This window comes from Lampris incognitus, chromosome 1 (assembly GCF_029633865.1).
Source record: "Lampris incognitus isolate fLamInc1 chromosome 1, fLamInc1.hap2, whole genome shotgun sequence".
In the NCBI taxonomy this organism is placed as follows: Eukaryota; Metazoa; Chordata; class Actinopteri; order Lampriformes; family Lampridae; genus Lampris; species Lampris incognitus.
In genome coordinates this window covers 51,263,629-51,289,406 of record NC_079211.1, presented here as the reverse complement: position 1 = coordinate 51,289,406, position 25,778 = coordinate 51,263,629, and the positions used below count along the sequence as shown (strand labels likewise).

The 25,778-nt window shown below is 48.0% G+C and overlaps 2 protein-coding genes across 3 annotated transcripts in view; one reads left to right on the top strand and one right to left on the bottom strand.

The window, feature by feature from the left end:
* brd8b (bromodomain containing 8b) overlaps positions 1-17,424 on the bottom strand; it is a 49,973-nt gene extending 32,549 nt beyond the window's left edge. The window contains exons 1-8 of one of the 2 annotated variants that reach the window (XM_056296126.1): positions 17,399-17,424; positions 7,465-7,561; positions 7,116-7,185; positions 4,042-4,091; positions 3,820-3,942; positions 3,630-3,710; positions 2,508-2,572; positions 1,049-1,215 (exon numbers count right to left, since the gene is read on the bottom strand). In XM_056296126.1, coding sequence (XP_056152101.1) covers positions 1,049-1,215; positions 2,508-2,572; positions 3,630-3,710; positions 3,820-3,942; positions 4,042-4,091; positions 7,116-7,185; positions 7,465-7,487 — 579 coding nt within the window. In that variant the 5' untranslated portion in view covers positions 7,488-7,561; positions 17,399-17,424. Of the gene's footprint in view, positions 1-1,048; positions 1,216-2,507; positions 2,573-3,629; positions 3,711-3,819; positions 3,943-4,041; positions 4,092-7,115; positions 7,186-7,464; positions 7,562-8,753; positions 8,812-17,398 lie in introns of those variants that run through there. The other variant, XM_056296117.1, reaches the window with a different exon arrangement.
* On the top strand, positions 17,096-23,844 carry zgc:153018 (Transmembrane protein 179-like). The gene is made up of 4 exons (XM_056296138.1): positions 17,096-17,729; positions 19,373-19,510; positions 20,258-20,336; positions 21,492-23,844. Exons 1-4 carry the CDS (start codon positions 17,407-17,409, stop codon positions 21,684-21,686), a joined length of 735 nt encoding a protein of 244 aa, XP_056152113.1. The 5' UTR covers positions 17,096-17,406; the 3' UTR covers positions 21,687-23,844.
* The last annotated feature ends 1,934 nt before the right edge of the window (positions 23,845-25,778 follow it).

The following is a 25,778-nucleotide window of genomic DNA, read 5'->3' as shown; positions in this document are numbered from 1 at the left end:
AAAAAAAAATCCTCTCTTGCAGGCAATTGCTTGGTGCTCGCCACCAGTCCATCCATCGGCACTGGCATTAAAGTAAATCCTCATTTTACTGACGAAGGGTGACGATGCCAACGTTTCCAAGTGAGGAGAGGAGGTAGTGGCTCTCTCTCCACGTGTGTTTACGTGCTGTGTATGTCCATTCACCCGCCGTTAACAATGTCTAAGCACAAGCCGCCGAACATTACACTAGAAAAACAGACCGGGCAGTTGATGCAGAATAAAAGGTCCTACAGATTGTGATTGTATGTGACTATATTATTCAAAAGAAACATCTATATCATTTTCAAAATACAGATACTGAAAAGGCAGCTACAGTGAATTCTTAAATGCACTTACTTTTCCCCATCCTATTTACCCTACGTTTTCAAAAAACAAAGGAGGCATACGTTTTATTTGGAGAACTGAAAAAAATCAAAATCTCACGCTGTGGGGCATCTGGGTAGCGTAGCGGTCTATTCCGCTGCTTACCAACACGGGGGTCGCCGGTTCAAATCCCCGTGTTACCTTCGGCTTGGTCGGGCGTCCCTACAGACACAATTGGCCATGTCTGCGGGTGGGAAACCAGATGTGGGTGTGTGTCGTGGTCGCTGCACTAGCGCCTCCTCTGGTCGGTCAGGGTGCCTGTTCTGGGGGGAGGGGGAACTGGGGAGAATAGTGTAATCCTCCCACGCGCTACGTCCCCCTGGTGAAACTCTTCACTGTCAGGTGAAAAGAAGCGGCTGGCGACTCCACATGTATCGGAGGAGACATGTGGTAGTCTGCAGCCCTCCCGGATGGGCAGTGGGGGTGCAGCAGCAACTTGGACTGCTCAGAAGAGTGGGATCACTGGACAGGTACAATTGGGGAGAAATTGGGGGATAATCCAAAGAAGAAGAAAAAATCTCATGCTGCGATGTCCCGTGTGTGTGTGTGTGTGTGTGTGTGTGTGTGTGTGTGTGTGTGTGTGTGTGTGTGTGTGTGTGTGTGTGTGCGTGTGTGTGCGTGTGTGTGCGTGTGTGTGTACACATACGACGGGGTGGGAGCTGGCGTCGTCTGAAGTGGTGCCACCTGTGTCCATGGGTGGTGTGGACACAGAGGAGTCAGCCTGCAGGTCCAGGCCAGGGGGACTGGCCCCCATCGGGGAACGCACTGTGACACTCGGGAGCCGCTTCGGAGTGTTCTTCACTGCCTGGCGAGCTGCAGGGGCCGGACAAGAGAGAGAGCGAGAGAGAGAGACAAGATGATGGAATGACCACTCCATTCAAAGGGATTCATATCCCTAATTTCAGGAAAAAAAAGAGAATAAATGAGCAGCACATTAAATGAATCTCGCAGGGCATCACGGGTCAACCCCTGCAAAAATGAATAGAAGTCTGAACAGAAGCAGAAGAAGCATTCTCATGATCATAACATTCCATGTGAAGGACTTAAGAAGCCTTGATGGAAATGACAGCTGGAAAAAGTTCATATTGGAGTGGACATTTTTAAAAATCATCTTTCTTAAAAATGGGCATAGAATAAGAGCATCAAGGATGAAGGGGGCAGATAGCGGGGTGCAAGTGATACGCAATTCATGGCGCTATCAGCGGCCGCAAACCATTCTTTACGAATTTGCCTGACAACACAGAGCGAGTCTTAGAAAAACGAGAGCCATCCATAAATAGAAACAAATGAAAGAGGAGGGGGAGTTAACAGATAATTAGAATAGATCAGTGTTTCCCAACCCAGTCCTCAAGGACCCCCTATCCTGCAGGTTTTCTTTGCAACCCTGAATAGGTACCTGTCTGTAGTCATTCAACTAATCAGTAACGAATTATGTCAGATTTTGCACACATTTGCATAATCAAGTGCTATGAGACAATTGGTTGAGTAAGTACAAGTGGGACTACCTATGCAGGGTTACAATGAAAATCTGCAGGATAGGGGGTCCTTGAGGACTGGGTTGGGAAACACTGGAATAGGTATACTTACAATTAAATTTAGTTCTCTTTCAAACCGAACATCCCAAGATACGAGTGGAAAGTATTCTACTTGCAAATGCATTTATAGCCTTTTTCTTTTACTCGAACGTAGCTTAACCATGCCATGTGATTATGCTACTTCAGTGCACGTTAACAACAAATATTACTGGGACCACTGCAGAAAATTGCAGATGAACATTCAATATCCAGGAATTCACGTTATTATTATACTACCATGGACCAGCCCTCAGTGCAGTGTGACAACACAGGCTGTATCAAGGTGTAAACAACCGTTGCTGTAATTTCAGCCGGCACTACGAGATTGTATGTTTGGCTGATATGCGATTACACATTCCATAATGTCAGATGGTGTTAGCGGGCGTCCTTACATGGACATCACAGCATCGATATCAAAATACCACCCACTCCTGGCTGAAAGCAAATCTCCCACCGGCTGAGCCATCCGTTACTTGAGAAGTATTTCCTGAACCAGCGGTCAAGTTAAATGGTAAACAAGGAGCACCCTACCCTGGTAAGCTGCTTCTGTGGTTTTCCTCTTCTGTTCCACTTCCTCCTCATCCTGCTTCTTCTTCCTGGAAGGGAACAAAAACAACACCTTGGGGGAAAGGTAGCACAGTTGTGGAGCCACAGATTTGTGGCTGAAAGGTCACTGGTGCCAGTTCCCTGATGCACTTGGACACAGTAGAAGTCAAGGTGCCTCTGGGGAGAGGCTTTTAGCCACTGACTGCACTGTACCTGCTCAGCTGCCAACAGGAGAAGACCACTGTCACTCCGAGCAGCTGCACAGTCAATCTGCATGTATTGTGTGTGTGTTTGAGTGTGTACAAGTATGAAGCAGGGTATTGCTATTGATAAAGTGTACTGTACAAGGCATAATTAAACAATGTAAAAAAAGTAAGAATAATAATTAAAAAAAACAACGAGATCTTACTGCAGATGTCTGGGGTCTGGGTTTGTAACCAGTCACACTTAAACTACTTTTTCTTCTTTTTTTTCTTTTCTTTTTTCTTTTTTGGATTATTTCCCCCTTTTCGCCCCAATTGTATCCGGCCAATTACCCCACTCTTCCAAGCCGTCCCGGTCACAGCTCCACCCCCTCTGTCGATCCGAGGAGGGCTGCAGACTACCACATGCCTCCTCCGATACATGTGGAGTCGCCAGCAGCGTCTTTTCACCTGACAGTGAGGAGTTTCGCAAGGGGGACGTAGCGTGTGGGAGGACCATGCTATTCCCCCCAGTTCCCCCTCCCCCCTGAACAGGCGCGCTGACCGACCAGAGGAGGCGCTAGTGCAGCGACCAGGACACATACCCACATCCGGCTTGCCACCTGCAGACACGGCCAATTGTATCTGTAGGGACGCCCGACGAAGCCGGAGGTAACATGGGGATTCGAACCAGCGAACCCCATGTCGGTAGGCAACGGAATAGACCACTAAGCTACCCGGACGCCCTTAAACTTCTTAATGGAAAATTGTGGCAAGCCACACAACATTTATTGTGTAATGAAAAAGATAAAGAGAATTAAGGGTCTAGTGCGACATCATCCCACAGAAAGACCCAACGATGAACAAATACGATAAAGATATAGGCAGACAAACATACAGAGAAAAAGAGGGGTAAGGCTCGTACTGTAAGATATCTGCCCAAAGCTCCTTCAGCTGGGGGTCCATGTGACCCATCTGAATCAGATCCACCTCTTTCTTTAACTTCCTGTCAAGGAAAAAAAAAAGCACGGCGGGGTTAAAGGTCACATGTCACTTTCCTAAAAAAAGTCTACCTCTGTGGAGATGTGTTTGTGTGTCGGTGTGTGTGTGCACACCTATACTTCTCTTGCGTGTCTCGCAGGAGTTTCTTTAGCTCCTCTATCCTCTCGGCAGTCAGTCTTCGAACGATCACATCCTCAATGGTCTCTACCACCTCCCCCTTCTCACCGCGCTTCCGCCTGGAACACACAACTATTTAGTCTTATATCATTCGACAAAATATCACACAGGATGATAAACTATTGAGGACCTGCTGGTGGGTGTGTTGTGGTACTGACTTTGGGGCTTCTGTGGCTTCCAGTAGCTCAGAGTATTGAGAGGCGCAGTGCTGTGGAAGGAAAGACATAGGTAGTAAGCACTAACTACAGGAGTGCATTCAGTAGAGTGCAGATCTCCACCAGGCATACGTATCTCCCCTTCTCCAGTGTTCGAACTTGGCAACAAACCACCCCTTTTTTCCCCTACCGGGCAAAGGGCAATACACACACGCATGCACACAGAATAGAAAAATCCGTGTTTTGTGATGTTTGCGCAGCACCCAAGTCAGTTGAATGGGAAATATTGGGGGAAAAAAAGTGAATATGCAGGGCTCAAGCTAAAAAATCGTTTCGCCTGTACGTCTGTGAGTGTGCAGCCTTTGAGGCAGATGCCTGCATAAATGCAACCTACTCTTAACATGAAACGACAGAGATGAGATCAGGCTATCACAATTTCAAAGCCCTTATCAAAAGACTTCAAATGTGGGGTCCGCGGTGGTGTAGCGGTCTAAGCATCGGCTTTGTGTCGATGCAGTTGCCCACTGGGGATCGGGGTTCGCGCCCCGGTCTCGTCAGATCCGACTATGGCCGGACTCGATGAAGCAGCAATAATTGGCAACGCTGTCTTCGGGAGGGGGCAGAGTCGGCTTGTGTTCCATCACATGAATGCGTCTCTGGGTGTGTGGGGAAAAGCAGTGGTTCAGCCTGGATTCGCCTTGTCACGAAAGTGGTGAGGCGTCTCCTTCGAGACTGCCGGCCGGAGAGATGCAGTTGGCGAACGCATGCAGTACGAGGGTGAGTGTTTGAACTAAAATAGGGAGCGATTGACCACTAAATCGGGAGGGAAAAAAAGGGAAAAATCTGAAATAAATTAAAAAAAATAAGACTTCAAATGTGTTTAAGCATCGCATTTTCATGATATAAAATGAGTCCAGGCTGCGCTGCTGCTGACTGACTTTCATTCACAAAACAACGGTAAGAAAACATAGCTCAGTCATGGGAAATGTTTTATTGTAGCTACTGTAGGTACAACAGGGTTATCAAATTAGTCTCATAATTTTATTAATAATTAATTTTGACTGTCCAATATTTATAACTGAACCATTCAAATTGATGGAATAATCAATGTTGCACCAATTGGAGTGCTTTACTTGGCAGAGGACGGCTCCAGTGAATACTGTCACAAAACAGGCAACAAAACGGCTTACTTCAGTAAAAACAATCAATCAAAAGAGAAAATCGACCAATGCTCATCAACACCAATTATAAACCTGAAAATAATTTTGCGAAGAAACAAACATCAAAGTAGCAAATGAACAAAAGAAAGGTGAACGGTCTAGCTAGCAAACTGAGTGTGTGCAGCTGAATAGCCAAATAAATTCAAACAATAGTACTTTTCTCAACCACCTCGGGGAGATCCAAACGAAAGAAAAATTACAGGAGAAAAATGAAAAACTAACATTAGCCTATGCAACATGTCCTACATGAATCACAGTGTGTGTAACCAGATCACGGATGATTTCCACTAACAACACACTTCTCACGGGAGATAAACAGACCGACTATCAAACTAACTCTGCAACTACACCGTTAAGACAAACTATGCCCGGATATCAGCCTTATATGAAATTACTCATCCATGGTAATCAGCGGTGCGTCTGGTTGCCCAACGAACAGCGCGGGGCACAGGTTCGGGGAAACAGTCTCTTTTCTCCTGGCAGCTTGTCAGTTGAAAATCCTCAATGTTTCGTCCGTCGTCTGAGGATTTTGAAGGAGTCTTAGTTGCGGTTGTGTCGACGTTGAGGAAATTAAAGGGGATCCAGTCGCCTTCTATTTCTGCAGGAACTGCGCGTCTCGCAGGAAAACTTAACCGGTTATAACAGCTGATTAGCAAATGAACAAGACTAAGTTATCTTCCAATAAAACCGTGGCCAGCGGTAACATGAAGACGCGTGGTCCTTTGTTCTTCTGCAGAAAGGGTACCCCTGAGCACTGTGCATGCATAGTGCACAGCGACAGGGCGCATTTCAAATCCACCGCGGTTTTAATGGGTGAAATTACGTCACCAGATAGAGTAGAACTTACTGTAACCAATGATACCACGGTGTGAGGTGAGATGGTAGGTGGAGATCACCTGTGAGGTTGAGCGGGGAGTTATGGGTATTGTAGTCCGTGGACAACGCTGGTCCCTACACTAGAGATGATTTTAAGTTGTGACTGGGATTAATCCATCCATCCATCCATCCATCCATCCATCCATCCATCCATCCATCCATCCATCCATATCCAAACCGCTTATCCTACTCAGGGTCGCGGGGATGCTGGAGCCTATCCCTGCAGTCAGTGGGCGGCAGGCAGGGAGACACCCTGGACAGGCCGCCAGTCCATCACAGGTTTGTTGAAATTGTATTTTTATAGCGGAGTTTTAACATTGGAGACTATGACACTTTCACATGGTGGCAAGGTGAATAAGGCGAATTATTTTTGGTTCATCCAGAGTTCCTTCAGTTCTCCTGTGCTGAGATCAGCAGTGATTGAACACATTTACTTTCAAGACTCATACTCGAATACACGTTTTGGTTTTGACATTGTCACTGCCCGATCTAAGTCAACCAAAGATGGAAGTCGCGCATGAGCACAGTTGACTCAGATCAGGCAGCGATGGAAAGCAGCGTTGGTCGAGTGAGCTAGAGAGTGAATGAAGAGAGGGAGCGGTGATAGCGAGAACAAATATTTTTCAAAGGTTTTGAACCACCACAACCACTAGAGGTTCTTCATCATACAGTTATAACTGTGCACAAAAGATTTTAGGCTGATAGGCCCAGTAGTTTGAGAGATTAGCTGTGGACAGATACACAAACCCACACAAGTCATACACACCCACATGCAATCAAACACAATATCCCCTCCAAGCTACAACCTGGCAGAGATAATAAGCTTGACCAATGCTCACAACAGCACAACTACCATCTTATAATGAGAGAGAGAGAGAGAGAGAGAGAGAGAGAGAGAGAGAGAGAGAGAGAGAGAGAGAGAGAGAGAGAGAGAGCGACAGAGAGAGAGGAACAGAGACAGAGACAGAAATACCCACTCACCTTCTGTGAGAACCAGTCAGGTGGACGTCCGGGCTCAGAAAAAGGCTTGATGGCTCTGCTAACGGACACCCTGGAGGACAGAGAGTAAATACACACCATAAGATATTATTATTATCATCAAGCCTACCACGTGTGTATTTTAAAAAAATCTTAGGTTAAATCCATCCATTTGCTTTTAGGAATTATTGGGACAGCTGATGGTAAACAGTATGGGTAAATCAAAGGCGCAAACAGAACCTTGTTTATAAGAGCCATGGCATGGTCAACAGTAAGTACAAAATGCCAAGCACTGCCTACTTATGAGATTAAAGAGCTCGGTGAACATATTTTTGTTCAGTTGTCTCCTTACCAATTTTGGTCACCACTCCTCATAACAGAGGAGGCCAGGCAAAGTTTCTCCCTCACAGACCAGGGCTCAGTCGGCCCCACACTGAGTATCTTGTGTTCTGAAGAGGGGAAAAGAAAAATGAAAAAAGGAGAGGGGGGGGGGGCATGGAATATTATATATAGAACACAAACTTATGTATCAAAAGAGTACATTTATTAGCTACTTGTCCAGCCAAATCCAAGCTAAAGAACACCAACTACCAGAGTTGTTGTGGACTTTTGGGCTGTGAACTTTTTTTTTTCACCATTTCTTTGTTTTTTGTTTGCGGTGACTACTGCACTGGCACTAATCAATTCAGTAACAGCAATGTAAATTAATACATTTGACGAGATTCAGTTACCCCAAAATAAAAAGTAGGCTACCAAATACAAACGCATTAAGAACCCTTCGGTTGTCTGTATTTTCCACGGTGTTAAAATGTGTCCGGAGCTGTACAAAGCAGATCAAATATTTGCAGTTAAGCTAACTCCCTTTTGAAGACGGGGGAGGCGAGGGTTGAGGATAGACAGTTATAAGGTAGGAGTGAATGCAGACCGCCGTTACTTCAGAAATATATATATATATATATATATATATATATATATATATATATATATATATATAACTATCAGCCAATTTAGGTTTTGTTAAACTCTTCCCCAGTGAAGGCATACGAAGTTAGAATCAGCATGATGTGCACCGCTGCAACCTTCTTCCATGGCTAAAATGGCAACAATGTGACCAAATAATCCTGTTAACGGTGCATTCGTCTTTGGCAGCGAATGGGCAAAGTTAACAAATACCGATCGGTGGCGTTATCCTGACCCCATTAGATCCAACCGAGTTATTCCCTTACAGCAGTAACTTCAAGAATAGAAGTAACACATAAGCCAGCGGTTATGCGGGTAGTAGCCGGCTAGCCAAGTGGCTAGGCAGAACCGTTTTCCCTGTACTGCACATCCTCGCAAAAGTAAGTTCGACGTGTTGTTTTCTGACAAACTAGCCTTGTGATCCGACCTTTGCGCGGACGTTACTTGGAAGATGGCACCAAGGACCACTAAACACATTTAATCGTAGCATTGGTTAGCATTGGTTAGCTAGCTACTATGGGGGGGACATAAACATGAGACACCCAACGACACATTAATTGTGTAAACAACGAGCCTCCTTAAGGCAGAAGGTAGATACATAAGTTGTCAATGTATATATTGGCGTTCATACCGACCGAGAGGTCAAAAAAGAGACGGAAAGAGTAAGAAAGCCCTACTTACTCCCGATACCGCTGGCCATTTTTTTTTTGTGTGTGTTGTTGTCAAGGCCGCGCGAGCGAGCCAACTTCCGCCGGAGTGGTTTCAGCGGCGCACACGCGAGGACGCGCGGAAACGTCACCTCGCGTTGGTTCCGCTCAACGAAACAGGCGTTGCAATGGAGGAACGCTTGGATTTTATCGCGAAAATATTGTATTAAAAATAAGGTACGAGAAGTTACATTTAAACTGCTTCACAGGTGTTATCCAGTCAAGTCCCTTCTTGTAAAATACAAGATTAATATTGACACACTGTGTTCCTTTTGTGGCAATGTGGATGAAACCATATGTCGTTTATTTGGGGATTGTACCTACTCTCATGTTTTTTGGATTGATCTAAATAATCTCATAAATAACAAAACTGACTCTTCTTGTAAACTGGACACCCACCATGTTTTATTTGGTCTGTCACAAAATGAGGAAATAAGTTCAGAAAAAATGTATATTATCAACCTTCTATTAATATTTGCTAAATTTCATATTCATTGTACCAAATTTGCACGCCAGCGTCCAAACATTAGTGTATTCAAAGCACTTCTCTCATCCTATTTAGGATCTTTAAAAGCATGTATGAATCCTAAAGCCAGCAAAACCAGGAGACTATGTGAAGAATATAATTTAACTTAAATCCTGTATCTCGAGCTTTTTTATTTTGTCTTTTCTTTTCTTTTTTTATGGATATGTAAATTTTAATTTTGAAATAATTTATATTTTTGTAACTATTTTTTGTCCTATTGTGATGTAATATTTTCTTGTTTATATGTTTTGTTCAATAAAAAAAAAAAGAAACAGGCGTTGAAATAGAAACAGATAAGTAGTGGGAAATAGAGGTTCCGATCGGAAGTAATGGGGGGTTCGTTTAAATGTGGAGCGCTCGTTCAGCACGCCGGATGTAACCGGGTCGATGGCCGCGTTCTCCGATGTTCAGGCTTAATTTAGGAAATTAATGTCAAAGGGCGTGCTTGGAAATAGCTGCCGCGTTGGTAGCAAATGACATTTGGAAGAGAAAGAAAAGGCAGCCGAGTAAACCATCCAACAACGCCAGTCCCATAGCACAGTGGTTCTCAACCTTTTCGGGGTCCTGGACCCCCTGCGTATTTTTGATCTACCCTGAGGACCCCTCCACCTGATCTTGGGGGAGGGGGGTTGCAATTTGATAGAAACAGTAGAAACTGCATTTTAAATTGCATTATAGCATTTAATCACTCTTTGGGGCAAAAATAAGAGCTTTCAGTTGTAACTTAGATATAGTTAACAAACAGAATTCTTATGCAGTAACTTTCAGATATATGTAACAAAACAGAATATGTATTCAGTAACTTTCAGATATATGTAACAACAGAATTTTTATGCAGTAACTTTTAACAATGCAAACGGGAGCGAGATCTCTTATTAAAATACAATAAATTACACTTGTGAAACAGATGTAATTAGAGAAAAAAGTCCTGTTAGCCTTTATAGTTTAGGTAGATAAAGGTCTCAGTCACATTTGAGTAAAATAATCCTATTTCTATAAACGTCATAGTGTGGAGTTAGAAAACAACGAGACAGGAGACGTGAGAGTAGACGTAGTCGAGGTAGTTTACTAGCTCCAACTTTACATGTCATATATTCGACAACGACACTGAACTCTCTGGACCGGAAGCGGAAGTGCATTCTCTCTTAGGTGAATGTCTCTAGTTATATAGATGTGGGTCACCACACAGGCCCCCCCAGAATTCACCTACACAAAACAATGCAAAACAGCAAAAGCGCAACTCATGAACATAAAAATAGACTCTACAACAGAACAGGCAATGACATAGTGCAAAGTCACGGGGAAAACAAGTGACGAGTCGGGGGGTGGACCCTGCGGCCATAACGGCTGCGCTTCACAGGAGGGGAAACAGATGGGGCCGAAACCCGGGCCATAGGCGGGGCCGAAGCAGGAACAGAGGCAGGTGCCGGGGCCGACCTAGGAGGGCGTCCCCGCCGCGGGGGTAGGGCCAATTGCATTGGCTCCCCAATGTCCAAGTGAGCAGGCTTGAGACGGTCTATAGCGACCCGCTCCGGCCTGCCCCCCATGTCCACCACAAAGTTCTTATCCCCCGCCTCCAGGACGCAGAAGGGCCCGTCGTATGGGGGCTGCAGCGGGGACCGATGGCTGTCGTGCCTAATGAAGACGTACCTCGCCGATGGCAGATCCTTGGGGACGTAGGACCGGGGGAGGCAGTGTTGAGACATCGGAACGGGAGCGAAGGCACCGGCAGCGCTCCGGGACGCACTGAGGTGAGAGGCGGCCGACCAGGGAGTCGTAGCATCCGGAAGAAACTCCCCCGGAACTCGCAGGGGCTGGCCATACACCAGCTCAGCGGAGGAGGTCTGGAGGTCTTCCTTCGGGGCCGAACGCAGGCCGAGCATGACCCATGGGAGCCGGTCCATCCAGTCGCAGCCAGTGAGGCTTGCCCGCAGAGCGGCTTTCATGTCCCGATGGAACCGCTCACAAAGTCCGTTGCTCTGCGGGTTGTACGCCGTAGTGCGGTGGATCTTCATCCCCAGGTGCTCAGCGACCGCCGTCCAGAGCTCCGAGGTAAACTGGGAGCCCCGGTCGCTCGTGATGTCACCCGGTGTGCCGAAACGGGCCACCCAGCAGCCGATGAACGCCCGTGCTACCTCTGCTGCCGTCGTGGAGGACAAGGGAATAGCCTCTGGCCACCTGGTGGCCCTGTCCACAATAGTGAGGAGGAACGTATAACCACGGGAGGGGGGCAGGGGACCCACCAGGTCAACATTGACGTGGTCAAACCGCCTCTCTGGAACCACAAACGGCGCCAAAGGGGCCTTGGTATGGCGGTGCACCTTGGCGCGTTGGCACGCCACACAAGAGCCGGCCCAGGCTCTAACATCCTTACGGAGCCCAGGCCAAACAAACTTGACGCTCACCAATTTGGTCGAGGCCTTCACTCCCGGGTGGGAAAGGCCGTGGACGGTGTCGAAAACTCGGCGCCGCCAGGAAGTAGGCACCAGGGGGCGCGGTTGACCGGTGGAGATGTCACAGAGGAGGGTGGTGTTGGCCGCGTCGAACGTCACGTCCTCCAGCCGTAGCGCCGTAGGGGTCGACCGGTAGTCTTGAACGGTCGCGTCCTTGGCTTGGTCCGCTGCCATAGCGGCGTAGTCGAGTCCCAAGTGAACGGCGTTAACAACCGCCCGTGAAAGGCAGTCGGCGACGGAGTTATCCTTGCCCGACACGTGTTGTATGTCCGTGGTAAACTCGGAAACCGCCGCGAGATGACGCTGCTGACGCCCAGACCACGGTTCTGAGGTTTTGGCCATACAGAACGTCAGCGGTTTGTGGTCCACGAAAGCGGTGAACTGTCGGCCCTCCAATAGGAACCTAAAGTGTCTGGTTGCGAGGAAGAGACCCAGTAGTTCCCTATCAAAGGTGCTGTATTTGCGCTCGCTCTCACGGAGTTGTTTACTGAAGAACGCCAACGGCTGCCAGCCCCCCCCCCCACCCACTGCTCACACACGGCCCCCACGGCGTAGTCGGAGGCATCCGTTGTAAGGGCTATGGGGGCGGCAGGCGACGGGTGAGCTAGCAGCGCAGCGTTGGCCAGCGCGGTCTTGGCGGCCACAAAAGCCTCGTCCATCCCCGAAGACCAGTCAAGCTCGTCCTTAGACTTCTTACCCCGCAGGGCCTCATACAGGGGACGCATGATGTGGGCGGCACGGGGCAGGAAACGGTTATAAAAGTTCACCATGCCCAGGAATTCCTGCAGCGACTGTACAGTGCGGGGGCGGGGGAACATGGTGACAGCCTCAACCCTGGCAGGGAGGGGAACGGCCCCCTGTGGAGTGATGTGGTGCCCGAGGAAGGTGATGGACGACTCCCCGAACTGACACTTAGCTGGGTTGATGATGAGGCCGTGTTCGCTGAGCCTGTCAAACAGCTGTCTGAGGTGCGTCATGTGTTCCTCCGCCGACGCGCTGGCCACGAGGATGTCGTCTAAGTACACAAACAAAAATGGCATGTCACGGAGCACAGAATCCATAAGGCGCTGAAACGTCTGCGCCGCCCCTTTAAGGCCGAAAGGCATACGTAAAAACTCAAAGAGCCCAAAGGGTGTGATGACAGCCGTTTTTGGGACATCCAGTGGGTGGACCGGCACTTGGTGATACCCCCGCACTAAGTCAATTTTGGAATAGATGGCAGCGTCCGCCAGGTGGGTAGAGAAATCTTGTATGTGCGGTATGGGGTACCGGTCGGGGGTCGTGGCATTGTTTAGGCGACGGTAGTCCCCGCACGGGCGCCAACCCCCGTTGGCCTTAGTAACCATGTGAAGAGGGGAAGCCCACGGGCTGTCAGAACGGCGGACAATGCCGAGGTGCTCCATAGTCGAAAACTCCTCCCTGGCTATTGCGAGCTTGGCCGAGTCGAGGCGTCGGGCCCGGGCGTAAACTGGGGGCCCCACTGTGGTGATATGATGTTCCACGCCGTGCTTGGCCACCGCCGAGGAGAAGGTGGGTGTGGTCAGCTCGGGGAAATTTGCGAGCAGGCGTTGGTATGGATCCCCGGTGGAGAGTGTGTTAGCGAGGCACAGCGCTCCAGCGCCCCCAAGCGTGCAGGGGTATGACGCAAAAGAGACGGCATCAATCACGCGACAGTTTTTAACATCCACCAGCAGGTTGAAAGCACAGAGGAAATCCGCACCTAGGAGCGGGGTGGATACAGCAGCCATCACAAAGTCCCAGCCGAAACGTCGGCCGCCAAAACACACGTCCACATGTCTGATACCGTACGTCCGAATGGACGTGCCGTTGGCGGCGTCCATCTGGGGGCCGTGACTGTCGGTCATCGTGTCCACAGCTTGTGCTGGTAGTATGCTGCGTTGAGCGCCAGAGTCAACCAGCAGCCGCCGGCCCGACAAGGAGTCTCTGATGAACAACAGCTTGCAGTCACGGCCGGCGCCCATAGCCGTTAACGAGCGCCGGCCTTGGCGTTTCCCTGAACCCTGTAACTGCAGGGTTTGCGACACCGTTTTGCTTTTGCCCCAAACCTGGCATGGTAATAACAGAGCCCGTCGTCAGGTTGGCGGCGGGCTGTCACCGCAGCCGCGGTGTCCATATAGTCGTACACAGGTGGTGGTGGGGCGGTCTGGCGGGGTAGCAGGGCATGCACAAACTGTTGCCGGTTGGCCAGGAAAACCCTGTCTGCTTCAGCAGCCAGAGAACGGTAGTCCTTGGAGGCGGCGAGAGGAGAACTGGCCAGTGCTGTGCGTACAGGTGCGGGGAGCTGCCTCAGAAAAATGTGTGTGAAAAGAAAGGCCGGATCAGCCGATCCCAGCACAGACAGCATTTTTTCCATTAAATCAGACGGTTTGCCGTCGCCGAGGCCATTCGGGGACAGTAAACGGTCTGCCTTCTCCAGCTCCGACAGTTCAAATAGTTTCAGGAGGAATGTCTTTATAGCATCGTACTTGCCAGCAGCTGGCGGAGCTTCCAACAGTGTCATTGCTCGCGCCGTTGTCGATGCGTCTAACGCCGCCACTACGTGGAAGTACTGCGTTGCATCCTGCGTTATCCCTCTCAGCTGGAACTGGGCTTCCACATGTTGAAACCACGGCCGTGGATTATGCTGCCAAAAGTCGGGTAGCTTCACAGTAGCGGTGTAAATGCTAGCGTTAGCAATAGCCATGTTGTTAGCACCGGCGTCGTCGTTGTCAGACATACTCGTATTAGTTGTTCGATCACGTCGGGGTCACCAATGTGGAGTTAGAAAACAACGAGACAGGAGACGTGAGAGTAGACGTAGTCGAGGTAGTTTACTAGCTCCAACTTTACATGTCATATATTCGACAACGACACTGAACTCTCTGGACCGGAAGCGGAAGTGCATTCCCTCTTAGGTGAATGTCTCTAGTTATATAGATGTGGGTCACCACACAAGGATCTTTTTTTTAAAGATATTTTATTTTCACGGACCCCTTGCAATTACACCACGGACCACTAGGGGTCCGCGGACCCCCGGTTGAGAAACACTGCCATAGCACACATTTATTTCTGTAACCGGTTATTTTCTTGCCCGGTGCGGGATTCGATATGGCGTGTACTGCGCCATAAGGCAACATCGCTAACCGCTCGGCTAAAGGGTCGCTAACAGGTCTTATAGGTAATTTAGATTTCTAAGGGACGCGTGTAATCTCGTAGTCAGTATACACTTGGATACACTGCAGATCAAACAAAAGCTTGTTGCGTTTTCTTAAAACCGCTGTAAACTACTAACAAGACCCATTAGCCACGGGTCTGGCCCTTTAGCCGAGCGGTTAGCGATGTCGCCTTGTGGTGCAGTACACTAGTATCGAATCCCGCACCGGGCAAGAAAATAACCGGTTACAATAGTGTTTGGCACTCCCCTGCCACAGCGCGCTTCCCCTCATTTGGCCTTCTCTCCCTTTCCTTTATGTTCTTTTCTGGAGCCCAGGTTTTGCTTTATTTGGGGAAGACACGACTCCGTGCTCGTGCTTGTTTCAGCAGTCACTCGCGACAGGACTAGATGAGCTGCACTGAGGGAGGCTCGTGAGGGGCGGACTAAACCCGTTTTGCCCCTTTTGTAAGGGCTGAGAGGGGCCTCAGAGGGGGTGAGAGGGGCCTCAGAGGGGTGAGGGGGGCCTCAGAGAGCCTCCACTATTTTGTCCTGATGTATTGAGCCAATTTTAACTACAGTTATGGCATTAATTAGTTGGAAATAGAAATTTGCAAGCCAAAACAAACTTTTAATTCCAGGCTTTTCCCGAGGGCCCCTCCCTTCTGGACCCTGGCAGGTCCTTCCCCTTTTTACCCCCACTGCGACGCCGCTGATCACAAGTGATCACCGTTGTTCCGTTTCTAGAGTGGCTCTTTGTGACGCAATAGTCCTCCGCCTCTTCGTCTGCTTCTTCTTCCTGTTTTATTGGCGGCTGGCAAACAGCTTTCGGGTGTCTTATCGCCGCCATCTGGCCCGGAGTGTAAACTACAGCGCTACCCTCATACTTCACCAAAGAAACACGATCAAAACAATAAACGGTAATAGACGTAATTAAATAAATAAAATGAACCGAACTAACATAAATAAATAAACAAATAAATCAATAATACTAACGTTTCTCAATTTCCATTCATTATTCTTGATGATCTTAATTACTCTTAGGAGATTCCAACACTTGTCACCTGAAGTTTTATTTTTTTTAATATTACGACATTTTGCTCTCCAATCTCTCCTAGTGCATTCCTTAAAACCTCGCTATGGCTCATATTTCTGGCAGCACAATAATGCACGAGCCACTGTTTCTTCCTCTCCACAATATTCACATTCCCCGTCATCATGCTTTTGTTCCGCTTATTTGCTTCCGTTTCCCTTTACACCCAGCTGCAGTGCGTCCATATTTTTGGCATTTGAAAGAGCTCAATCATACGCATATGCCACTGTTACTTTATCAGGCAACGCCCTCTCTTGGCGATCCTGCAACACTGACAAGCCATCGACCCCCCCCCCCCTCTCTCCTCCTCTTACTTGCGGAAGTTTAATGCAGGGTTCGGGGTACGTTATGGTCGCATAACAACACTCGGGAACGACTTCGCTTTGCTTCTTCTCTCTTCCTGATACGCCGCTCTGCATCTTCTTCGCTACCCCGGCATCTGCCGTCGCAAACTCTAGCCCGCGTTACTACAGCCAACAACTTTACCACCTCTCATGGCAGGCGTGGAATCCTCCAACTTTTCCTCCACTAGTGTCCCATATATAACGCCTCTCACGAAAGCCCTCTCACGTCTCTTCTTGGCTTTTCAAAACATTTTGCTTGTACGCTTCAGTCGACGTCATCGCGTTCCTCTGCTCCTCGTCGTTAACGAGGAGCCATCACCCGACACTTTCTCCATCAATGTTCCGCCAGTTTCCTTCCTTGAGGACGCGTTTCCTTCCTTGAGGACGCGTTTCCTTCCTTCAGGAAGCGTTTCCTTCCTTGAGGAAGCGTTTCCTTCCTTCAGGAAGCGTTTCTTTCCTTGAGGAAGCGTTTCTTTCCTTGAGGAAGCGCTTCCTTCCTTGAGGACGCGTTTCCTTCCTTGAGGAAGCGTTTCCTTCCTTGAGGACGTGTTTCCTTCCTTGAGGAAGCGTTTCCTTCCTTGAACCTCATTATTGGTTTTAAACCCTTCGTTCTCAACGACCCTCCTCCGCACCACCCTCCCTCCCTCCCTCCCTCCCTCCCATCCCAACTACCACCGCTCCGTAGCTCCTCACTCCCACCCTCGCCAGTCACCACACCCTGCCCTCCTCAGTCCAGTCCCGGAGCGCTCTATGCTCAAGCCACCTCCCGAGTGTGTCTGTTTGTGGGCGCCGCCGCCGAGGTAGGCCGCTTGATCAGAACGGACGCGCGCGCGTCGCGTCTGCGTCACGAGCCGCTCTTGTGCAGCAGCCTATCCGGGTTGTGTAACAGTCGGGGAGGCACGCGTCGGGGGTTGCGCAGATCACCGCATCGTAAACACCCCGCACCCCGCTACATTGTAAGTAACGACCGATAACGCAACGGAAACTCTCGAACTCGCGCATTTTTTAGTCCACGATATATATATGTTTTTTTTTTTTTACCCGCTGTTTACCTTCAAATATGGAGCTTGACCGACGACTGCTGCTGGCCCACTGCGCAGCCCACGCCCTCTCCGTGCTGGCGGGGCTGCTGCTGGTGGTTCCGCTGGCGCTCAACGGCTCCGCGTTCAAGGGGCGCTGCGCGCTTTTCGCTACCGGCTACTGGAGGACGGAGGAGCGGGGCCAGCTCGCGGCGCAGCCGGCAGACGTCCCCCACCTGGTGGTCCGGCAGTGGGGGCCGCCGGCCGCCTGCCAGTTCGCCACGTTTGTGGGGATCTTCACGGCGCTGTACGGGGCCGCGCAGGGCTGGAGGTGCCTCTTCTACCTCCACGGGCGCCACGACGAGTAAGAAGAACCGGCACGAAACGCATCACGTACATGACTTTTGCCACTGCCAGGGATGAGAACTGCCAGCTAACCCAGGATTCAGAATAGACAACAACAACAACAATAACAACAACACACTGGTCAACACAATTTTTCTTGCATGGGGTTTTTCAACGGATTCTAGCTCACTTTTGGGTGCTGAATCCAAATCTGGCGTTAGTTTGTGCCTATCACGTCAGGTTTTTGAACTATGAAAAATCGTTATTTTTTGAGAAAACAGCAATTTTACACTCGGGATGTTAAAAAAGCCCTGTTGCATTAGAAGATCGATAGATGCAAAAATGATGACATTGAATAAATAAACACTCAGCTAGCACGAAATTACTTAGGAAATGAGTAGGGGTCATTTTTATCCCCACCAAGATTGCCACACTTAGGTGGTCAACTTCTGTAAAAATCCTGAATAAGGAGCGTACAGATAGCACGAAAACTTGATGTGACAGAGCAAATCTGAGCTCAGATTTGGATTCAGCAGCCCGAAATTAGCCAAAAACAGTTCCCAAAATCCATGCAAGAAAAAAACAAACTATATTTTTGTAGACCAGTGCACTGGTCAACACAAATTTTCCTGCATGGGGTTTTTCAACGGATTCTAGCTCACTTTTGGGTGCTGAATCCAAATCTGGCGCTAGTTTGTGTTTATCACATCAGGTTTTTGATCTATGAAAAATCATTATTTTTGAGAAAACAGCAATTTTACACTCGGGAGTTTAAAAAAAAACACTGTTGCATTAGAAGATCGATAGATGCAAAAATGATTACAATGAATAAATAAACACTCAGCTAGCATAAAATTACTTACGAAATGAGTAGGGGTCATTTTTATCCCCACCAAGATTGCCAGACTTACGTGGTCAACTTTTGTAAAAATCCTGAATCAGGAGCGTACAGATAGCACGAAAACTTGATGGGACAGAGCAAATCTGATGTCAGATTTGGATTCAGCACCCCAAAATTAGCCAAAAACAGTTTCCAAAGTCCATGCAAGAAAAAAAACAAACTATATTTTTGTAGACCAGTGCACTGGTCAACACAATTTTTCTTGCATGGGGTTTTTCAACGGATTCTAGCTCACTTTTGGGTGCTGAATCCAAATCTGGCGTTAGTTTTTGCCTATCACATCAGGTTTTTGAACAATGAAAAATCGTTATTTTTTGAGAAAACAGCAATTTCACACTCTGAAGTTTAAAAAAAGCCCTGTTGCATTAGAAGATCGATAGATGCAAAAATGATTACAATGAATAAATAAACACTCAGCTAGCATGAAATTACTTAGGAAATGAGTAGGGGTCATTTTTATCCCCACCAAGATTGCCAGACTAGATGGTCAACTTTTGTAAAAATCCTGAATAAGGAGCGTACAGATAGCACAAAGCAAATCTGAGCTCAGATTTGGATTCAGCAGCCCAAAATTAGCCAAAAACAGTTCCCAAAGTCCATGCAAGAAAAAAAAACTATATTTTTGTAGACCAGCGTAATAATGGGCTAACGATGGTGATCATCATATGAACCACAACACTGCGTGCGCACTGCAAATGTATTTGTTGTCACTGCCTGATGGATTCTTATCTGTGTGTGTGTGCACTGTGTTTGTTACGCAGCACCCTGTTCTCCTCCTTCCTGACCGTGCTGCTGAGTCTGTGTGTGTTGTTTCTGTCTGGCGGGGCCAGCATCACCTTGTCCTTGGGCCTGGCCTCCTGGTGCAACACCGTCACAGATGACAACACGCGTCCATACAGGTACACTCGAGCTCTTCGGGTCGTGGTGGCTGCAGCTGGGGTGTATTGGAAGTCGGCAGGCTAGTTTTGATCTAATATCCCACGGCACAATGTTAGTTTGTCTGAGAGGCGGCTTCTCATAAGACTTGGAGAGGTCGTCATACTCCCCAAACTGGTGTGTACTCTCAGCTGAAATACAGATACAAAATTGAAGCATTCCTATACTATAGCTCGGGCGGTACGGTGGTGCAGTGGTTAGCGCAGTCGCCTTACAGCAACAAGGTCCTGGGTTCGAGCCCCGGGGTAGATCAACCTTGGGGGTCGTCCCGGGTCGTCCTCTGTGTGGAGTTTGCATGTTCTCCCCGTGTCTGCGTGGGTTTCCTCTGGGTGCTCCGGTTTCCTCCTACAGTCCAAAGACATGTAGGTCAGGTGGATCGGCCGTACAACATTGTCCCTATCTGTGAATGTGTGTGTGTGTGGGCCCTATGATGGCCTGGCGGCCTGTCCTGGGTGTCTCCCCGCCTGCCGCCCAATGACTGCTGGGATAGGCTCCAGCATCCCCGCGACCCTGAGAGCAGGGTTTGGCTAATGGATGGATGGATGGATGGATGGATGGAGATGTTGCATATTACTCCGTATGCTGAGCTCAGACAGCAGAGCACCTCAGACTCACACAGCACCGCTTAAACCAACAGTTAGAACAGCGAGAGAGTGCGTGCTTGCATCGTGAATGGCATAACTCATCCATCTTTCTTCGTTGTTTTCAAGCTGCTCAGAGTCTCAGTCTGTCCCTCTTTACCTGGACGTCGACACCTCCTCGTTTTACACACAGCTTACTCTAGCACAGGTAAGGACTTCATGTACATGCTTGCAGAGAACCATGAGCACACACACACACACACACAAAGACATTGATAGATGAGCAGGTGACCTCTGTGGATGAGTTCCCAGCAGCAGCTCAAAGTGACATGAGCTCTACAGACAGGTCGTAAATGAGTGAAATAGCTGAACTGATATAATATAGGGTAAATACTGAATGTCCTGCTGGTTCACATAACCACAGTAAAGACAGCACCACATTCAGTATTCCCTTTATATTAGAGTTCAAGAGAGAATTGTTATCCATCCCCGCGACACAGACAGCTGAAATAAGTGTGTTTCGTTCAGTGTGATTTTTGAATTTAACCCGTATGGTGGTTGATGTTGATTATATTTAACAAGCCGTTAAGGAAGCAGATATATAGAAAAGCCCCGGTTTCACTCATATATTACTCAGTAATTACCACTCGTCATAGTACAATTACATCTATTCTATTCCTGAATTAACTAGTTATTTCTTTGAAGTGAATGGCCAGGATGTTAAAGGGTTACCCAGAGGAAACAGGGGGGATTAAAGGGTTACCCAGAGGAAACAGTGGGGATTAAAGGGTTACCCAGAGGAAACAGTGGTTACCCAGAGGAAACAGTGGGGATTAAAGTGTTACCCAGAGGAAACAGGGGGGGATTAAAGGGTTACCTAGAGGAAACAGTGGAGATTAAAGCGTTACCCAGAGGAAACAGTGGGGATTACAGGGTTACCCAGAGGAAACAGTTGGGATTAAAGGGTCACCCATGGGAAACAGTTGGGATTAAAGGGTCACCCATGGGAAACAGTGGGGATTGAAGGGTTAGGGTCCGTTCAACATTGTGTATTTGTTTGTTAAATGGAGAGAACTAAAAGCCTCAAAGGAACTGAAATCAATGCGGAATAGTTGGTTTTATCACTTACAAGTAATAAAGCAAACAATGTTAAAAAGTCTGACCAAAACAACGGCAGAAGCGGGGTGGGACAGCCGACGTGTGCATCAAGGCATACATTTTTGTTTGTCATTCTATGACACACACACACATACTCATATGCCCTATCATAAAGTACATACCCACTTTGCCATTTACCTCCTTTTCAAGTCCTCACTCCATCACCTTTAAGACTGACCATGTGTCCTCTGTGTCTCTGCTACAGGCGTCTCTCTGGGGTGTGACGGCTCTGTGGCTGGCCCAGGCCATCCTGTCCTTCCTGCGTCTCTACCACTCCCACAGCCAGGACCTCAGCAGGCCCTGCCTTCCCCGGGAGAAGGAGCTGCTCCTGAGGCACACTCCTTCTGATGACTCCCCGTCCCCTCCACACCCACCGGCGACCCCCACCATCTCTGTCTGACCGCTGTCACCTCCTCGTAGCAGAGCCGCAGAAGACACATGCTACATTTAACATGGCTTGCTTGTCTGACTGTTTGAAAGGAGTACCGTGGATTATTTGTGATGGATTGATCTTGACTGAAACATTCGAACCAATTGGATTGTCCTGAAAAGGGCAAATTCTCCCTATCCTGCGCTCCAACAACAAAACATTGATGTAGATGAAGGCTTAAGGGATGTTGAGAGTAACAGAGCCAGGTTGAAAAGTTAAATGAAGGGGTATTAGGTCCCTGTCAGCCTTCCTTCAGTTTCTGGTACTTTGGAGTACAGCCCAAATTTAGCTAATTCAGGGGGCAGCCAGGAACCGCCACAGCCAGGTTCACGTCTCGGCTGCGGCGGTTCCCGGCGGCCCCCCTGAATTCGCTACATTGGTGTCAGAAGTGGGATGGTGAGACCGTGAGACCATCAGAAGTGCATGTGCCCAGAGGCATGAGGGAGCTGGTATGCTGAAGCGCGGGGACGCGCTTCCCGAAGGAGGGGGGTAGTGTAACAATTAGGGATGTGTAGACTCGCTAGCCCATTGGCTAAAGAGTCGGGCCCTTTAGTCGACCGGTTAACGTAGTTGCCCGTGGTGCAGGAGACCCGGGTTCGCGTCCCACGGTCGACTATGTTAACTGGTCGACTAAAGGGTCCGACCTGTGAGCCAACTGGCCAGCAATTCTACACACCCATGTTCATTACAGTAACATGACATGTTATTTATAATCTCCTGGTTTTATTGATTCATCATCATTAGTGTTATTGTAAATGAAGGTCGCAATAGGGCCAAATATATTGCCCCTGAATAAGGACAGTGCAGCAACCCTCGTTTGCCCTGCCTTACCCCAAACACCCAGCCCTAACGTTGATGGCAACAACCCGCTGAAATGACAGAGAGTAACCAGAATAGTTGGACATAACCAAAACGGTTACTGTTCACTGATCTATTAGCCACAGCATCATACAAAAGCAAAATGCTAACCCTTGATTCGGCCGTGACGGTGGGTTTGTGATTTTTGCTGCGTTAAATTTACATAATCGCCTTCCAGTGGTAGCAGCATGTTGCTGTACAGAGGACAACTTCCATATTGTTCAGCATCCAGTCTATTTAACACGGATGGTTGTAAATTGGGGCGGCACGGTGGCGCGGTGGTTAGCGCGGTCGCCTCACAGCAAGAAGGTCCTGGGTTTGAGCCCCCGGGGTAGTCCAACCTTGAGGGTCGCCCCGGGTCGTCGTCTGTGTGGAGTTTGCATGTTCTCCCCGTGTCTGCGTGGGTTTCCTCCCACAGTCCAAAGACATGTAGGTCAGGTGACTCGGCCAAACTAAATTGCCCCTTGGTACGAATGTGTGTGTGTGTGTGTGTGTGTGGGCCCTGTGTGATGGCCTGGCGGCCTGACCAGGGTGTCTCCCCGCCTGCCGCCCAATGACTGCTGGGATAGGCTCCAGCATCCCTGAGAGCAGGATAAGCGGTTCGGATGATGGGTGGATGGAGGGTTGTAAGATGTTTTCTGATGGGTCAGTGTGGTTTATGGGAATGAACACGCTGTTGTTTACATGTCTGATGAGCTCGTGCAGAAGCTGTATCATGCAGTAAGAGCGCAGCCGGGGCCACTGTAGCTCTGCAACGGGCCACAGGCTCACTGTGTGAGCAGGACTTGAACGTTTTACCGTGCATGTGGAGGCCACTGTCTCCTCTCTGCTGTGAAGGGTTTTCAGAATGGCGCCGTGTGTGTGGATGCAGCTGCTCTCGAGACATCCCATGAAGCAGTCCAATCTTACAAGTCTGTCCCGCGTGTGCAGGCTTTAGCCGGGGCTGCGTGGGTAACTGTAAATAAGTGATAAGAACACGTTTGGCTTTGCTGAGCGAGAAGAAGATGGGCCAGAGTTGTCGTTTCTTACTTCCCCGATGCAAACCCTTGACCCGAGCAGCTGTGATGACACACAGACGGCTGAGCAAGAAAAACCAGATGTAACAGGGAGACGGTGTTGTCATTTTATTGAGGATTTTTATCTTTGCTTTATTTTTATGTATTGTGTCGTAACTGACAGTGCTTTTTGCTTTTTTACCATTTAAGCCCGTTTTGTGTTAATTTATATTCCAGATGTTTGCATTTGTCCAATAAAAACTTTTGCCGTTTCGAGTGAATAACACTTTTTAAATTGCCCTGACTACCCTGAGGATAATACACTGATTTAATGTTTTGGATCATACTGGCTCACATACTTTCTGCCAACTACTACTACTACTACTACTACTACTACTACTACTACTACTACTACTTTCAGCAGCTGCCGTTAGGGGTCACCACAGCGGATCATTCGTCTCCATCGCTTCCTGTCCTCTGCATCTTCCTCTGTCACACCAGCCACCTGCATGTCCTCCCTCACCACATCCATAAACCTCCTCTTTGGCCTTCCTCTTGTCTTCTTCCCTGGCAGCTCCATATTCAGCATCCTTCTCCCAATATACCCAGCATCTCTCCTCCACACATGTCCACACCATCTCCATCTTGCCTCTCTTGCTTTGTCTCCAAACCGTCCAACCTGAGCTGTCCCTCTAATGTACTCGTTCCTAATCCTGTCCTTCCTCATCACTCCCAGTGAAAATCTTATCATCTTCATCTCTGCCACCTCCAGCTCCACCTCCTGTCTTTTCATCAGTGCCACTGTCTCCACACCATATAACATAGCTGGTCTCACTACCATCTTGTAAACCTTCCCTTTAACTCTTGCTGGTACCCTTCTGTCACAAATCACTCCTGACACTCTTCTCCACCCACTCCACCCTGCCTGCACTCTCTTCTTCACCTCTCTCCTGCACTCCTCGTTACTTTGGACAGTTGACCCCAAGTATTTAAACTCATACGCCTTCATCACCTCTACTCCTTGCATCCCGTCTTGCTCCTACAGACATTCCTTCTTCTTTTCTCCAGTGCATACCTCCACCCCTCCAGCCTCTCCTCAACCTGCTCCCTAGTCAAATCAATTTCATTTGCGTAGCCCAATATCACAAATTACAAATTTGTCTCAGTGGGCTTTACATCCAATACAACACCCTGTCCTTAGAACTTTGCATGGGATAAGGAACAGCTCCCTAAAAAAAAACCCCCAGCCCTTTAAAAGGGAGAAGAAAATAGGAAGAAACCTCAGGGAGAGCAACAGAGGAGGGATCTCTCCCTCTCCGAAGATGGACAGACGTGCAATGGATGTTGTGTTTACCCAATACAACATTGAAAGAGGATAACAGAATTACAATGGAATTGTAAGATATATGAAGAAAATGACAGTCCACAGTCCAAAGACATGTAGGTCAGGTGAATTGGCCATAATAAATTGCCCCTAGGTATGAATGAATGTGTGTGTGTTGTATATTTTGATAGTCTGCTCCAATTCCTGTATCACCGCACTATCGCCTGTTGCTATGCATATTCATTTTCTACATTTGCACTTTTATGATTGTGTTTCGGGTTGCATTGTCACTTTACGTAAAGCACATTGTGTTTGTTGCCTGTGTATCAAATGTGTTATAAAAAAGTTTGGTAACACTTTAGTATGGGGAACAGAAAAAAACTTAATTACTAGTGAATTAGTAATGATCAAGATGTCACTTTAGTATGGGGAACATATTCTAAGTAACAACAACTTAATTTACAGTAATTTAACACTATGAACACTTGTAGTTTTGTGTGTTGTTACGTAAGAACAGACCATATTCATTAAGTGTCAGTAAGGGAGAATAACTCTTTTTGTGGTACTACCACCTTATAAAGGCCATACTAAGCAAAGCATATTGAGATGGTACTACTAATAAGCAATAATTCTGAGGTTATAGAGGGAAAACTCATAGTTAATGGCTTACTGGTTGTATAATAAGGCCATGCAGAATAAGGCATTAATGAGTACGTAATAATGACCAATTAAGAGCCGACATGTTGCTCATTTGCATGCTAATAAGCACCTAATTAATGGTGACTACGTTCCCCATACTCAAGTGTTACCAAAAGGTTTAACTTGACTTGACTATTTGCTGCGTGTTTACAAAAGGCCTCTAGGTGGCAGTACTACATATTTAAG